Genomic DNA, 17,658 nt, shown 5'->3' with positions numbered 1-17,658 from the left:
TCTGGAGAAGGTTTATCTTACAAGAGCCAAAGTGTACAACTCACAATTACTGCCTGATGTAAAAGCTGGTTGTTAGGGAAGGCAGATAAAACAGCAAGTTCCAAAAACTTGCGGGGGGTGACAGAAACACAGGCATGGTAGTTCTAGTTGGAAAGCAGCACCACATAGGAATAAAAGTTGCATTTCATAGCAAAGAATTAACCAAGATCAACAGTGCTGAACTATTACTGTTACTACAAAAACAAGCATTTTAAGGTAGGAACAGAAAAGCACATTAAAAACTAGGTCAGTGAAGGTTGCTGGAAGAACAGCAAGTAAAATTCAGTGTTCGATATTTTCCTTCTCAAATGGCCTTAACTACTTCTTTGGAGTGTATTCTAGAGGAAATAACTGCTGCTGTAAAAGAAAGAGACCTGGGGCATTCATTTCCAGCTGGAGATGAGGGACCCTCTGATGGGAGGGTGACTGTGCTGGGAAATACAGCACTGGTGTATCAGAGGACCCTGTTCTCAGAAGGGGGCCCTTTTAGGCCCTTCAGCTGCAAGCATTACACAAGAATGAAGGCAGCAGCATCAAGACATGACAGCACATGATTTAGGACAGATAAAACATGCCAAGAACACTCCCTGGTGCTCTGATTTCACAGCTGGGCTGCTGTGGCCTCACTGCCATTCAGTAAGCTTGTTGGCTTACACCTCTCCTACTAAGCAACTTGGTGTTGTCTGCAACTACGCCACAAATATGGATAAACTAATAAAAAGGACAAGGATGAAATAAGCTCATGCAAAACATGAAAGAGTCAATTTGGACAGAAACAAAAGTATTCCTCATTCCAGCAACATTTCAGAACGTTTACAAACTTGTTTCTCTGACTTCTTCAACCTAAGACAATGCTGTGTTGCATGAGGGTAGGCTGGCTCAATTCAATACCCGGCTCCCTGACTCTCTTAGCAAGCTGCCTGCATTCCCATAGTTACTATGAAAAGGCACAAGTCATGTTCTTTAATGTAAGAAAACTCCAAACGAATACCAAAACATGGACTGTGGCCGCATTCTCCTATAAATTCTTGCATAACATGATGATCATTTAAATTAATCAGCATAAAAAAAGAAATGTGGATACTTACCCATTCTGAGGTCCTCCATCATTGACTACATTTAGGTGGGCCAGCTGCCTTTTCAGATGAAGTTTGTAGCTTGCATTAATTCTTAAAAACAAGATCTAGAAGAAACAAACCAAACCGAATGAGGAGCCATCCCACTGCCTACAGAGAATACGCTGCAAACATCTGAACTCCCACTAACCTTCCGTTTCGTTCATGCAATTTCATGTGCTTTTCCCATCTGCCAGGCCTTCCTCCTCCTAGTCTAGCTGGCCACTACAATATACCATAGCATACAGGACAGAACACACTCTTGCTTATTTCTTATGTGTTGCACTTAAAGGACAGTTTTATTTATTTTTAATTCCCTGTTGTCTGAAGCATCTAGAAACTGCTAGAAGACGACAATTAATCTTTTTCCTGAACTATAACCATTTAGAGTCCTTTTTTTTTTTTTTCCTCCTCAAGAGGAAGTGCAAAAAGCAATCCGAAGGGAACATTTAATTTAGCGTAAAAGAGAAACTACAATTCAGCACATTCAGCAGCTCTACCAGTCCTTCCTGTCCTTAGATTTACAACTCTGCAGTAGCACTAACTGCAGCAAAACACTGAGAAAGGCCATCTGGTACAATGTAACTGCGTAATACATTTGAAACCTTCGGAACCCACCCTCTATGAGCAGCGTGTAACAGAAGAATTCCCATCAAGCACTGTGTGTAGGTTTGGCCAAAACTCAGAATCCCACCCTGTGCAGAAGTCTCTCGTTACAGAGTGCTCGTGCACTTGCAAGAGAGGCGTCACATGGATTTCAAAAGTAACACTCACTTGAGTTTGTTCCTCAGGAAGGAGATCGTATATAGCTTCATGCATCTTTGCCATTTGCTTGCAGATATTTCTGAAGCATGCTGAAGGAACAGGAGCTTTGACTTCATACTGAAAATAAAAGCAAAACCAGTTATTCCTTTCTGTCCCTGTAGAACAGTTTATATAGGAGAATTTCCAACAGCCAGTGGAAGCTCTGTGCTGCTGCTGCTGCTATCGTGAATTTCATTTAACTTACCACAAATGGAAAGGGGCACCTGGCAAATCTGGTGCTATTCACTCAAGGATCATCACACAATCCATCTTTTAGCAATTCCTTTTTTATTTTATAAACACACTGAAACCAGGATGAAATCTGAACATTTCCACCTTCATCTCTAATCTTAGAGCACTCCTCCAAAGGCATCTACTGCTCTAAGATTATTTACATCCCTACCCTGGAAAGGGAAGATTGGAATGTGATTTTTGAAGTACCTGGAAAAACTATGCCGGCAGCAAAGCCAGCACTTCAGGTGCTGATGGAGAGGCTGTGCTGGCACAGGCCTGGGTTAAACACCCACGGTCACCTCTGCTATCTCCACAGAGCTTTGCACCATTCAGAGGAAGAGCTGACTCACTGGGACTAATTAACAGGAGGAGATGCTGGCTTGTATGCTAGTCTGAATTGTGAAATAGAACAAAGCTTGCGCGAGTGGGAGATGAAACGGAGGAAACAAAATGGGGAGTTTTGAGAAAGCCTTTAAGGAGAAGCCAAACCAATGACTAACAGGAGAAGCAGCAGAAACACAGTGCTTAGTAGCCCAGGAGCCCTGCTCTCCGCACAGCACGCGGGATTGTGCCTCAAGACATTAGAATTGGGCAACCCATGACTTATAATTCGCCAGTACGGTACAAAGCCGAAGGGAACTGGCAAGCTGCAGCAATGGCCCCTGTGGGACTACAGACAAACTCCTCATTGTGACAGGGTAACAGCAGCAGGAGGAAACATGAGCCCAGCGCTGCGAGTAGCTGCCCGTTTTCATCTCCAGCTGAGGTCAACAGCGGGTAACAGCAGCAGGGATCAGACAAAGTTACCGCTCTTCTTTCCAGACAGTCACAAGGCAGCAAGTTGTAAGAGAAGCTAAGAACTCCACCTGGGTTTTTTCCATGAACACGCACCCTTTCTAATCAATTTGAAAAGAGGAGTTTTTAGAACTGTTACACCACGTTTTCTTGTTTTAACTCCGTGCCGAAGCCAACAGAGATGCCAGGATCCGCGCAGAGCGCACGGCCTCATTGCAGTGGGATGGTGTGAGCACGGCTCCTGCTCCGTGGGGCTCAGAGATACAAAAGCAACATGCTCACACTGCCCAAGGACCAGGCCAGCAGCCTAACGACTGGGCTAAACTGTTCCTCTTATTCAAAGCAGCACGTCTCCTAGACTGTGCAATTTGGTTCTAAACCACTCTGGACATAGCACTGCCATGAAACTCACTTGCTCATCCTTTTAGATTTGCACATTTAAAAGCAGATGACCATTTTATCCATAAGTCACTCAAAGAAGATACTGACATGGTTGCGTGGTTTGTCCGTTTGCAAATCTCCCAAGTTTTTATGTTCTTCACTGCTTTCAGTGCCAAGATTTCATCTCCACAGGAACAAGATGAACCAAATTATGGGAAACGTTAGGAAGGGAGGCAAACCAACACATGGTCTCCTCTTCTGTCCCCTGTGGGTAGCATTCACACGAGCCAGGCACTCTCACCCAAGCCTTTCAGACCTTTAAAATACAGGAATATTCACAGTTCTTACATCCTGCCAGCTCACAAGATGTGAACAGGCTGGAAAGATGGAAGAACAGCAGGGTGATGGATACTTAATAATTACCATCAAAAACAAAAATAGTGTTACTGACATGCTGTGGGCTAACTTGGTTAGTATCGGTAACCAAAATTCTTGCATTTATCTTTCGCTTTCAAGAGGAAGATGACAAAAAGTGATCAAAAAGCCATATTTATACATAGAACTGCTATTTTGTACAGGGAACAGAGCACCGTTTGCATATTTAGAAAAGGGCATAAACATCTTTTTACACATGTAAGCACAACAGGAGCGTAAGACCAAAAGGAAACCACTAAGCTTTAAGAGCTCACATAGTTTCTCCACCAGATTAGCAGGCCCAGCAGACCCCACGTAAGGGCAGTCTCTTGCACAGCCCCAAGGAGTGCAGTGTTCTCTGCTTCTAGGTGAGCCAGGAACTGGATCCTGCCCAGGACCGATCAGTTCAGCTGGCAGACACTCGTGAAACACTAAGAGCATTTAATGGCACAACTATCAGCTCTGCCGCACAGCAGGACCCTCTAAGTGCAGACTTGCAGTGCCCAGGCTTGCAGCCCTAGCAATGGTTCGATCCTTCTTTACAAAAAACTGCCCCCTCAGCGGATTTTTCTGTTTCCTCAGCTGCAGGAAATGAAGGACCATCAGGAAGAGCAGGGAAGGGGAACCAGCTTCTGGGGAGAGGCAGGAGGCAGCAGCCTGGCTGCAGACGAGCCGTTGGTGGATAGCACTGCCCAGAGAAGCAGGGCACTTCAGTTCCTGCATGGCAGAGCATCTGCACCAGCCTGATCACATCTGGTACAGAAGTAAAGGAACAATTTGGGGGAAGGGAGGAGGAAGACGAACGACGCCATGTGACAAGTGTTGAGACAGATATGCACGAGTGCAACACAGAGCTTTGTGCACATAGAAGAGTTCCAACAACAACTAATGAAGAAAGTTTAAGATTCATTTGGAACAGCTAGGCGCTACAGTGAGACCTCCAACAGCAATTTAGAGTGTCTAATTATTTCTTTAAGTCATTACCTTGGATAACAGTTTGTCAAATAAGCTATCCATTATGGCAACGAGCTTTGCTGAGATTTCAGCTATGTGGTCGTGATAATCCTGTAATGAGAGAAAGTAGGTTTTATTTATTATCTAATGACATTCATATTTTTCAGAGCACAACTAAGAAGCAGAACTTCCTGCTTAATTAGGAAATGTCAAAAGAGTTACCTTTGTAATGTGGTCAAAGTGCCTGAGCATGCTAAACTGCTTTGGCTGCAGCCGAGCTTCAAAATGAGCCCTGATAATAGGAATGTAGTGTACGATTAGCTGTAGGCAACGTGAAGAAAGGGCTGTAAATCCAGAAGCGAGAGAGGAAAAGCAATTAGTACACAAGAAGAGTCAATCTGTATAGACTGCATCTCCCTTGACACGAATAAGATAGATCTAAACACAATTTAAGGTGCTTTAAAACAATACGAGGATGGGGGTAAGCATTTATTTCCACTGGAGGAGCCCACCCAGTGAAGAGCGTACACAAGCACCTGGCTATTCACACCCAGCTGCGGTAACATACAGAATAAGGGACTAGTTTACAAGAGGCCTTAAGTGTCTACTTGGTATTTGGAGCTCTGAGCACATGCAGACATCAGAGAGATCTCAGAAGACCTGACACAGCAGCTACCTAACCTCAGCAGCCACATTCCCAAGGCACCAATGTTTCTCCCCCATACGATGTACACAAACACACTGCCCTGCCAGCACCGAGCTGCCTGCAACCAACTCCTGCCTGAGTGCCCTCAGGGTTCCCAGCACTGAGCTACTCCTGAGCACACAGGGTCAGAGCCAGCAGCAGGACATGGTGGCTGCCGGCGTTGTCACTGTGCTGGCTGAGCCTGGAGCCTAAAATCTGGACCCAGCTTCTCTCTGCTCATTGTGCCTGCTGCAACAACTATGGCAGTGACCCTCCGGGGAGCCTCTGAATCCACCCTCCTCAAGCTGACCTCTTAGCTGGTAATCATTGCACCCTGAAATACAGGAACTGGAGGTTGAGGCACTTGCCTCAACCTATTGCCAAAGGCTCTTCATTTCAGGAAACAGTTTAAAACTTGGAGGAAGGGTTCCTTGAGTACAACCGTCAGGCTTTCCTGCAGCATGAAGCTGTTCATTTAGCTCTCCCTTGCTTCTGCAGCAGCTGGAGCAGCCCAGGCAGGTAACTTTGGGCTGTCAATTCAGCTGAATAACTGCACAACCTAAGGCTCAAATCTGAGTTTGGATTCAGCACACAAAGCCCTAATTTACCTGGCTGCATGGAGACACTCAACCACATAAAGACTTACTATTTGGTTCACAGCCACCCACAGAAATCACACTGTGTTTTACCTACGTGTGGTTACAAGCCACAGGAGCTGTCTGTGGACACACTGTTCCAAAACAGCACCACAGGGCAGACAGAATGGCACAGCTCAGCAAAACACAGGGGGAGGGTGTTGTCTGTCTGAGCCCTCTGCCTACACCACCCATCTGCAGACCCAAGCTCTACACAGCACACACACACGCCAAAGTCACCAATGGAAGAGTAACTGCAACTTCCCACAGTCAAAACATTTTTATGGCAAACCTGCCAGCCTGTTTGTTTCTCTCACCTAACACAGTGGAGCTTTATAGGCAAAGCATTCTGGCAGACAGCAAAGGGACTGGATGGATTTTCATGCACCTCTTGCACAGGCAGTTAGCTTTTGTACATGTTTTACCCTCCAATAAGCAAGGTTTTATCACCCTGTGTTCCACACAAAGTACCACAACACAAACACAGCTCATCCTTAACAAAAAAAAAAAAATCCACTAAACACTTTTTCAAATAGGTAGGAGTATAGCAATTGATGCCTTAAATACAGAAACACATACCTAAATTTTTTGTAGTGATTGTTTTCAATCCAACAACTTGTAATGCACCGGCTCCAAGCACCAGCTGGCAACTTCGAGAGTTGAAATACTATGAGACATAAAAAAGAAAAGATAATGAAAACATATGCTGACTGTGTATGCAGATGTATGCTCCCTTCATCAAAAGGAGAAATACTGTTATTAAAAATAGACTGTTACATAAAAAAAATCTAAGAGCTACAGTAGAAAGGACAAAGTAAAAGTGTAATACTGGAATGGAAAACATCAGAAGAATGAGTTTCTACCTCTGGCTCCACACCTTTCACACTGCTTACTGTACAGAAAAACTTGAAAGCATCAATCACTACCGCTGAGGAGGCTGAATTTGCATTACGTACACCACAGAACTTGGAAATCTAAGAAATGCCACACAGAAAATGTTAAGTCATGTCAAAGAGCAGGGGTAGAGCAACTTCAGGTATATTAGAAGACTTGTGACTTGATCTTCCTAATGTAGCTCCAAGAGAGAAATGTTATTAAGTAGACACAGGCCAATGGGCTCTCTGGGACACTAAGAGAGTTCTCCTTAGCATATTCTGTCTTAGGAATTTGGTTTCTTGGCTCAGCTCAAGACCCAAGTCACCCCAGACTGGGTTGCATGAAGCAGTAGAGATGGAAAAACCATTGCTGTTGTCCCTGACCCCTGCTCCAAAGAGACAGCAGGAATTCCAGGGCTCACATTTGAACACAGCTATGCTGGTGGCATGGGACTGGAAATCAGGAGGCTAAGCCCACCAATAGCTGCCCCTTTTTCCTGTACCTGATGAAAGATTCACAAGTAATTGTGGCAAGGCTGTCCTCCTGCAGATTCTCTCTGCAACACAGAGCATTTCCTTCACACAGAGTTCCTTTTTTTTGGGGGGGGGGGGGGAGGAGGGGGCAATCACAATTCTGCTCCAAGCTCTGTTTTCAATAACATGAGAACAAAACCCAAAATTTCAACCTTCCCCGTGTAAAAATAGGAAACAATTTTTCTGTCTACTGCCTGAAGCTAGTGACGGAACTCAGGACTACAGAGGATGTAGTGTGAATGGAGCGGGGCCAGAAGAGCAACCCAGACCTAGTGCTAACAACAGAACCAGAGCCACGCGCGGTTCCTGATCTGTCAGTGGCATCACCTACTCTGCTCTCGGGTAGTGGTCAGGATGTGAAGCTGTTTGACATTCACTTCCTCTCTTCCTCCTGAAAAGCAGGACCTTTTCTTGTGCCTCCTGGTGGACTTTGGAAGTATGAGCCAAAGCCAGACATCCTACACAGCCTCAGCCCTCTGAGGTATTTAGCTTAGGTTAGAGCAACACCTCCTCCTTGTGACTGTTTGGAGGAAAGTATTTCTGCATTCCGGCACTGTGGCTGCAAACCTTCTCATCTGTGCCAGCTTGGCTCCAGTGATGATGACTGTGTTTCTGTTCACTCACAGGTGTCATTTCACTCTCATTACAGCCACAGCCCAAGTTTCATCATCCAGGAACCACTTCACAGCTTCCAGTCACTGAGTACTCTTGCTACCTTCAAAACCCGCTAGCTTTGACAGTTGTCAAATAAACAGCAGTGACCTGCAAGGGCACCTTTGAGTGGCCCTTATTTTGTCCAAAGCATAACGAAATGTGCTTTTGTTTTTGCTAGCTGTTCTTGTCACCTCTCTGATGGTCATCTCATTGCCACAGAGACAGGAACTACAACTAAACTGCACATGATGTTTGGGTACCAAGCAATAAAACACGAATCGTTTATCTTGAGCAATAACAAGAAATGGAAGGGAGAAAGAAGTAACACAGGTGCAAATGTGCTTAAGTCTGAGGCAGCTGCTGCTGTTCTGCCTGCCTGCACAAAGGTGCTGCAAGTCCTGTGTGAAGCAGCAGATTTAGTAAAAAAGAGGAACATCCCCATTCCCAGACTGACTGGATTCTTCTACTTGAACGGCATTTAAGAGGGAAGGTTTGTGGATGAACACAAATGATGACTACAGGAAGCATTCCTGTATCTTGTTATTCAGATAAGGATCACCAACAGAAGGATATTATTTAAAGGCCCATCTCCCTAGGTATGTTTCCATCTGTTTCAGCCCCCTTTATGTAAAATATACTTGCAGCCATGACAAAAACTAGAAGACGGGATTTCAAACCATCCCTGGTAAACAAGAAGAACAACAGCCTTCTGGACACAGCAAATTGCACCTTCAGTGCCCTTACCTTAAAGGCCTACCTCATGGCACAGTAACAAACGCAATCGTTTCTAGCTCATTTGCATCATTTTCATCAAGTTGTAAAAGCACGTGAAACATTAGAGGAAGACATGTTCAGTGCCCTGAATACTCTTATCTGGCACAGACAGCACATTTGGACTCATACCTTCAGTAAATCAGACAGGCGGGTGAGCATGTCAGTGGTGATGGAAGGAATGTTATCCACGCACTGGCAGTACTCCAGGATTATTCTTATTAACAGCAATACTGTCCTACAAGAGAGGAAACAGCCAAATACATTATTTCTGTGCACAGAGGATGTCAAAAAACAACAAGCAGGCCAGTCATACTGACAGAAAGCCACCTAATGCTGGAGATTATAGCTTTGAATATGCTCCTTAACTGATTTGAAGTACAGGTGGAACACACACACAAAAAAAAATATATAAAGAATACCTGTTTCAGGGGGAAATGTGTAGAAAAAGTAGTTGACATATAGGTAAGAAAGCCTCTGGTGTTCATTAGCATAACTTTTTCATCTCCAGAAATAATTACTGTGGAACTAGAAGTCTCCACGCAGATGTCATCTGGGGAAAATCTAAAGCTCCTCTCCTATATATTGTTTAATTGGCCAACTCTGAGCAAGTACAAAAAAAATATAGCCTATAGAAAACAATAACCACTGAAAAGGGTGCAGTGGGTACTGCGGAGTCAAAAAGAGATCAATCGCTTCAAATAAGCATCTGGAGAATCCTGGGGGAACACCTAGGCTTTTTTTGGTGAATGCATTTGATTAAATACAGTGAAACTGTACGTAACAGTGTGCAGAACAGCATTCTGCACCAATGTGAATTCACAGAGCTAAAAATAAAGTTTCACATTAGCAGAGATTAACTATCAAATACACAGTCTAGTGAGCAAACTTCATCCTTTGAAGCACGTTCAAACACTCCTACTTGACCTGAAATTCTCTTTTGCCAGCAGGCTGGCACTGAAGTTCTGAGCCACCAGCTTCTGTTTCTAATTGAACAATGGCACATCATCACGAAGCAATGCACGAAACGAGAGCTGGTCAAAGACTTTATGTAGATCAGTACTTTTCCATTTAAATTTGGGGTAAATTATGTTAGGACTCTGGAAAGTGAGATCTTCCAGGTTTTACTCCCTTCTAAAAAAAAACAACAAAACAAAACACAAATACTCGCAGGCATATTTAACACCTAAGCCTCTCTGTCGTTGGAAACACAGAATGCTTCTGAATGAAGGAAATATGGGAGTGCCACTGTATTTTAAAATATCATTGATACAGCCAGCTGCAAGAAAGTACTTTCAAACCCAAAGCAATCAGGCTACAAAGAAATATGGATTGCAGCTTCTGAGATAGAATAAAAAAAATAGAAGATAAGGCTAAGTAAAATAAGGAATCAATCAGTACAGGACTTGTGTATTTTGCCAGAGACAACCTATATTGTGAGAAATAAAAACAACATGCTATAACAATAAATCTATATTTTCATGAACAAGTGTTTTCATGAGAAAATTGCAAAAATCAAATGAAATTGTAAATTTCAGTCCAGTCTTTCAGAGAAAAAACAGTATTTTAATAATACAGAAGAGCTTGTGATGCTTTAAAACTGTTCAGGAACTAAAAGGAAACTAATCTGTATAAAGAAAGGTTTTCTTTCTATTTAAACAAGATTGCTAGAGCTATTAGTATTCATCACAGTTCTACCCCAAAACACTTGCCAACTAACCCACTGTAAAGGGAAAAGTGCCTCTTACCCAACTGTTGCATATTTTTGTCCTTCAACAATAAGGAATTCAGTTGGCTTCCTTTCTTCAGCACCTAAACATTTTAGCAATAAAGGAAAAGGATGAGTTGACCTAAGAATTAGTATAAAAAAATGCTAGTTTCTAGAAATCAGGCATTTCCTTGCTCAAGTTTGAAACCAGTGAATCAATCTTCGGAATACTGATCCATTTTAAAAACTGTGTCACTCGTTACAATTAATAAGCAACCTCACTGGTCGTATCTATTGGAATACAGATGGGATTTTACATCAAAAATCCTCCAAAGTCATTACTGATTTAGAAACTTCAAATACAACATGTTAGAAACACAAGAAAAAAAAACAGAAAAAGCTACGAGGTTTTCTACTGTAGATTCTCCAGTGATCTGCTATGTATATTAATATTTTACCTTCAAACCACTTTTTCCCTCAGGCTTCACAGCAGAAGCTCTTACTGATGCAGTGCTTCATGCTAAATTCGACGCTCTCAGTTTCCTATCTTCTTCAAGAAAGCTGCAAGAGCTGCTTTAGGAGGAATGGCTGACAAGCACTGGAGCAGTGTTCCACGATTCGTGTATTGCCTAGTACCTTCTATCCCTTCTGCACTCCTTTTGAGGGGCAGACAGGGCTTCTGCACCATGACATAACTGTATTCTCACACTGCCATTTTCTTTCCCCTCTGGGTATGCTTTCTTCCCATTCCAACTGTTCACAGACATTTATCACTGCAATATGAGATGAGAATCCCCACGAGATAAGAACACATTATGCATCCCATACTGCATGTGGGGAAACAAAGCACAAGGAGAAAAAAGTGACTTGTCTGAGGTCAAACAAGGTTTCTGTGACGGGGTAAATAATTGAACGTACATAAGTTTTCACTTCCATGAGCAGCCATACAGAATGCTGTCTTTCATTTGAACAACTGGCAGATGAAGCAGTGGAAAGGTGCAAAGCACTTCATAACACAAAGGGAGCTGAACACATGCACATGCTCCTTGTTCCCTCGCAACACTTCAGTGAAAGAGTAAATTTATGCACGGACTGTAAGCCTTTACACTGGGAATACTATTGGGAACATAGCTCCCTTCCTGTGCTAACACTTAAGTGGGTATTCAAATGGGAAAAAAAGCAAACTTTTAAAGTCAGCCCAAGTTTCAACGCTGCCAGTTTCCTTCCTTCTGATGTCCCAATCGTGATACAGAAAAAAGCACAGAGCAGAATACATCCATCAGCATTCAGCAGCACCATCTGCAGATCACAAGTTTAGATTCTGCTAATGGTAGAACTGCAAGATACCTGTTGGTTTTTTTTCAGGGAGAGAAATTCTGCCATCTGACACAGAATCAACAAGATCCTGAAACTCGGCAGGAACTTCAGCTTGCTTCCAGCGCTCGTTGTCCAAGAGTAGGCTTAAGTTACAAAGACAAAAGAAAGGAGGATGAGAAAACAAAATACCTTGTCTGGACACTTCCCTTGCCTATAGTGCTGCTGAATCAAACCTACAGGAATATAAAGAGAGCCAGTGACCCAAAATGTTACATCATCAATCCTCGTTAGAAAGAGGTGCCCAATGCTTAGTAGTAGCAAATCAGAAAAACACCCTTTTGGCCTAGAGATCTTACAGTCTGTTCATTCAAACTATCACAGAGTACAGACGATCCCAGTAAGGAATAAAAGTCCTTACAAGATCAATGCCATTGAAACAACATGGAAATACTGGAACTTTAATACTTTTGATGAATGAGAACAAAAGGACTTTGTATGTGTTACTGGGAAGACTGTTTCCCAGTATGGGTTGGATTTTTGTGGTGTGGGGGTTGTTTTTTTTCCTTGTTCCTTTCTTGGAGATTCTTCCCTTCCCAACTAACTCCTGAGATAGAGCAACCCATCCTCCAACATCACTTTTGAGTTCTTCTGGTAGCTTCAAGCTGTCCTAACTTGCTTAACCATAGAACAATCCAGTTTAAAGAAATCGTACTGAAAATTGTAAAAGCCTAAAACAATTGAAAATAATTGTGCTTTAAATGGCTGTCCAGCCTGACCCTAAGTATAACGAAGTTATGAGTGATCAGGCAATGAAAATTTGTGTTTTCATATGTGTTTTCCTGGTGTAGAATTGATAAAAATTCTGCATGTAATAACATGAAGGTCTTCCACACAGAGATACCTTAGCTTTGTCTTCCTCTCCTCATGGAACCTATTCACAAATTTATTGGCTTGACTTTGAAGTGCTCCTCGCAAGGACATACTTTTTCTGCCACAGATCTGCTCAGTATCTAAGATAAATCCTTCCATCAAGCGAGAAAGAGCGACAAACTCATTGGAATTCAGCTTTTCTAGGAAGCCACCCTGTATGCAAAGAAACCCATTTAAGGAGACATAACACCACAAAAATTCAGAGAAGACAAGAATCAACTAGTCAGCACATCTGAGGGCTAGAAGTATTTTAAAGGCACATTCTTTTATCCTATATGGGACAGAGTAGGGAGACTGCAGTATAAACAGCTGTCTTGTCATAGATTATGCATTCTCTTCATGGAACTTCAAAGACAACAAGTCAGAATGTTAAAAAGAAAAAGTAATGTGAGTTTCACTACTTTTCTTTACAACAACGTGACACATTAAAGCTTGGGTGCTCTGGGCAGTAATTAACATCAAGTGACTGCGACCATGGAAATAATTACTTAATACCAATTGAGAAAGTGATCTCAGGAGTCTGACTCATGAAGCCAGTAACTTGTAGTAACATCTCATTGAGGATGAAACTCCACCAGCAGCCTAATCCAAGCTCCTTACCTTTGCTCTTGCCATGAGGAACTTGACCGAACGATCATGGCAGATATCAGAAGCATTATACAACAACTCTTGAATGTTATTTGCCAGCCTGCCCAGTTCCAGTTCAGTCAACTTCATGTCATCGCTGATCCTACAAATGACAGAACCATTTGCTTGAGCATCAATTCACAGAAAACAGTGTTTCTGCTCACAATTCCAAGGAAGAAAGAGCTTTGCAGCAGCTGTCATAGTCAGTTAGTTACCAAAGCCACTCTGTACAGATGGGACCATCTAAACTGCTGTCAATGCCACGTCAATCCCTGTGACAAGCAAGCATGAAACCAAACTGTCCTTATATTTTAGTATCTTAATTACTATTACTTAAGGAAGAAACCACACAACCATTACTAATACAATAAATATTGATGTTTATTGACCTAAACATCACCTAGCTCCCATAACATTTGAGCATCACAAATGTATGATGGACAAACACAGTATTTTAGTCTCAATGCAGGTGTAAGATCTACCATAAATACTCTGTGCTCTCATGACTGTAGTTTATCAGCCATCATTCTGCTACTTTTTACCCTTCAGTCTCCTAAGCCTTGCCTTTTAAAAATAACTTTGTGGCTTGTCCTGTGAAGCAAGCACATAAGCACAGCTCTGCCATTCACCTAAGCAGCTAAGATAACAATCTTCTGGTCTAGCCTGGCTGCTAGTGCTGACAGCATGAGATGAGGGAGAAAACCTGGGACACAACAGCACATCATCTGGGCTAGCAGCACCCTGATTGTATAATGAATTACCCTTCTCCAAACATGGAGTAGAGGTACAAAGATAAACAAAGAAGGGGTGAAGCAAGTCCATTTCTGAACAAAGTTTCACAATCAGCCTTTTGCTTCTTGAGAACTCCATCTGTGTGGTTTATTTTTAGCTAACCTCTCCAGACTGGCTGGGATCCTGCTCCCTCCTCCTTCCTCTCTCCTCACTGTAACCCCATGAACTCATCTCCACATTGCATTTTTCTCCCAGCATAGGATGAGTGTTGGGACATGCAATAGCCTGAATCTGCTTCAGTTGCAACAGATTTAATTTCAATTCATTGTGATTTGGAGGAGGAAGGTCCTCAACAAAAGTGATGCACAGGGATAAACATGTGAGTACCAACCAGCAGGAGTGAGCAGGCAGCTTGCTGCCTCACCCTGCTGAAAGATAGAAGAGATGGTATTTCAGTTCTGCTTCATAAAACTATATCCAGACATTCTGGGTTTTGAAGTGGCTCACAGCTGAACCCCACACATTCTTTCAAAAAAGGTAGCTGATGACAGCCATAAATAAGAAATGCACAGGACTTTGTCAAGAATATTACAGCTGTGCAGTCAAGCTGCCTATGTTACCCAAGTCTTGAGGTGTACAAGTTGACCACGAGCAGTAGATTTTCTCTAGAATTCATCAAGATGTATGCCATGAAATCATCTTTAAAAGAGAATAGAAAAAGTAGCCACAGTGAATGTGTGCAGGGAACAGAGATGCCTCAGTCAACTAAGGCCAAGACAAGTGATCAGTCTTCTTTCATGTAGAGTAGACTTCCATCTCCCCTGCTCTCTACAGAAGCAGGGTCCCCAGCAGAGCAGACAGGAGAAGGGAATCTTTTCTATACGAAAAAATCATCAGTCCTTGTACCACTATAGATAGAGAGGTGAAAACAAAGCTAACCAAACAAATTTGAGTAGGAACAGTGGCAGTCTATAGGGATGATGGTGGTGGAGAGCCACTTCATTTACCTAGAAAAGCACACTCCTCCAATGTAACTTTTGTAGCACACAACCCCCATCTCCCAACACCCTGTTCCTGACAGCTGAGGCAGCTATTGCATGTACTCACATCATCTCCACTCCCGGAGTAACAGACGACGTTGGCTCTTTGCTGGACGAAGAGTCTGTAGTGCACTCTGGTTCAGAGACTGAATCACTGCTACAGGGCTCGCTGTTGGGAGAAGTGTTTCTCTGAGAGGTAGTGTCAGCTGCTACAAGTGGGAGGTCCCCCTCGCCGAAGGCGTCGCTTATAAACATGCCTTCGTGAGTCAGGTAAGCCACTTCTGTGTCCAAGGGACTGTCTTTCACAGAGTTCTTTTGCAAGGTGTCCTCCAGGTCTCTGGTTCTTTGGTTCTTGTCTAGAACCAAGAGAACCACGCTACGGATAGTATTTAACGTTGCCTAGAATCAAATATAACTTTTATTACAAAAAAAGACCCAAAACCCCGTACCATATGCCTGCACTGAGAAAAGATTTTCTTTTACCCACAAAAATCTGACTAAATCCTGGCTTTATTTCCTACTGTGCAATTAGCATTCAAAGGCAGACCCATCGTCTTTGATGGTAACCTATATCAGATGTTTCTAAGAACAGTGAAAGAAACCTCATTTGGAGCAATCTAACACATACAAAAGTCCTGTCCTAATCCCCAGCAGCCCGAAATGGATGTAATCAGGCTACAAGAGGTATTATCTCCTTCCCAGTGCTCTCTTTGTTAGCACTAATCATTTTTAGCCTGGATGGTGATATTCACATATCCCTCTTTCAATCAAGTTCGAATTCTATAATCAAAAGGAACACCTAAAAACTTCAAATGAAAAGTAACTTCATTCTATTTCGTGTCTGAACCAGCTACGTGAAAATCTTGGCAAATTAATGCCTTACCTTTATTCTCTTGAGGAAGATAGTAAACTTAGAAAAAATATCCTTCAATAAATCAAACCACTGAGGAAAATTCATCATTCTTATCTGGTCTGCAAGCCTAAAAGAAAGAGCAGTATTTGGTAAACAGCAAGTATTTATTAACCACGCTGATGACTGGCATATCAAGAACAAAAGCAAGCTCTAAATGGAATTGTAATTGTAAGGAAAACTGTGTAGGCTTATCTAGCAAGACAACAGCCATCGTCTGAAAAACTGCCCTAACAGTGTATGCAAGTGGAATGGAGAAGGAGGCATAGAAAGACAGATCATGCTAGAAAAACAAAAGCCTCACTTAAGCTTTTCTACGGCTCTTTTCCCAGAAATAAGTGTGTGTTACCATAAAGGGGAAGATGGGGAGTTAATAACATTTTTACAAAAATGAGAAAACAAGAAAAAACAAAAATACTTTGCAAGTATTGCAACAGCTGTGTTATTAATTTCATTTTGCCGCATTGCACTGAGATCACTTTTATTGAAGTCAGCTCTTTGTAGCAGAGGGCAGAAAATTCATTGACTGAATATAAGTTATACCCTGTAACAAAGAGTTAGGATCCAACTGCAGAATGGTAAACACTGAAAATGGTGAACAAATAAATCTTCAAAGTTTAAAAGCGATGCAGTGCCCAGTCTCTCAGTTTCAGCACAAACACCATGCAGATTCTGCTGTTCGCTTTGCATTTTCAACCGCTCTGGCTTTACTGTCTCAGGGTAGCCCTTTGCTGATCCAAACGAGTCACGGAGCTGCAGGAAAACAGAGGCCGGTGGGGCCCTCTGGAGCTGGAACCTCTGAAGATCCCACATCCAACCTCCGCTTTCTCTTGTGCCTGTTGTGCCTGCTGCCCCTTACCCTTCCCCTGCACACCTCCACAAAGAGCCTGGCTCTGTCTCCAGCTCTGCCCTATCCCTCCCATGGTGCAGCTGCAGGCACCTCACCCCTCAGCTTACCACTCCCCAGGATTGCCCAGCTCCTTCAGCCATTAAATCTCAATGCCTTTCTTGCACTGGGGAGTCCGAAGCTAAGCACAAGAACTAGATGCAGCCTCAAAACAGAGGAGAAAGATTATTTTCCTCGACTTCCTAGCTATACTAATACAGCCCAAGCTGCAGCTGCAAGGACACTCCATGTCCACGGCCAACCTTTCACCTACCAGGACCCCCAACTCCTGCCATACAAAGCTGCTCCAAGTCAGCTGGCCTCTGCCTCTCATCTTGCGAGGGGCTGCCCCCCTCCTGGCTGCAGGACGTGGCGTTTGCCTCCGCTGGGCTTTGTGAGGTTCCTCCTGCCGGCCATTTCTTAACTGCTGGCACTGTCTCATCTCTGCCCAGGCAGCTCCTTTCTCACTCACATGCAATGTACTGAAACTACCAACACATTTTAACACAAACAGGGAACACCTTCACGTAGTTAAGAATTGTATGCCTAGGCACAGTAGTTCAGGCTGCATGCAGGGAGGTTCAGAGAGAATTTTTAATGTTTATTTCAAAAGTAAGT

The 17,658-nt window shown here is 43.0% G+C and overlaps 1 protein-coding gene across 2 annotated transcripts in view; it reads right to left on the bottom strand.

Moving 5' to 3' along the window:
• VPS54 (VPS54 subunit of GARP complex) overlaps positions 1 to 17,658 on the bottom strand; it is a 44,485-nt gene that overhangs the window by 1,428 nt on the left and 25,399 nt on the right. For both annotated transcript variants that reach the window (XM_085218790.1, XM_085218792.1), the window contains exons 12-23: positions 16,128 to 16,224; positions 15,312 to 15,643; positions 13,446 to 13,575; positions 12,817 to 12,998; positions 11,946 to 12,058; positions 10,639 to 10,702; positions 9,023 to 9,128; positions 6,636 to 6,723; positions 4,959 to 5,080; positions 4,767 to 4,847; positions 1,929 to 2,036; positions 1,128 to 1,222 (exon numbers count right to left, since the gene is read on the bottom strand). In XM_085218790.1, the coding sequence (XP_085074916.1) occupies positions 1,128 to 1,222; positions 1,929 to 2,036; positions 4,767 to 4,847; positions 4,959 to 5,080; positions 6,636 to 6,723; positions 9,023 to 9,128; positions 10,639 to 10,702; positions 11,946 to 12,058; positions 12,817 to 12,998; positions 13,446 to 13,575; positions 15,312 to 15,643; positions 16,128 to 16,224 (1,518 nt within the window). The remainder of the gene's footprint in view (positions 1 to 1,127; positions 1,223 to 1,928; positions 2,037 to 4,766; positions 4,848 to 4,958; positions 5,081 to 6,635; positions 6,724 to 9,022; positions 9,129 to 10,638; positions 10,703 to 11,945; positions 12,059 to 12,816; positions 12,999 to 13,445; positions 13,576 to 15,311; positions 15,644 to 16,127; positions 16,225 to 17,658) is intronic.

This window comes from Meleagris gallopavo, chromosome 2 (assembly GCF_905368555.1).
Source record: "Meleagris gallopavo chromosome 2, MGAL_WU_HG_1.1, whole genome shotgun sequence".
Lineage (NCBI taxonomy): Eukaryota > Metazoa > Chordata > Aves > Galliformes > Phasianidae > Meleagris > Meleagris gallopavo.
Note: the sequence above shows the minus strand (reverse complement) of the source record. Positions and strands in the feature narration are given on the sequence as shown.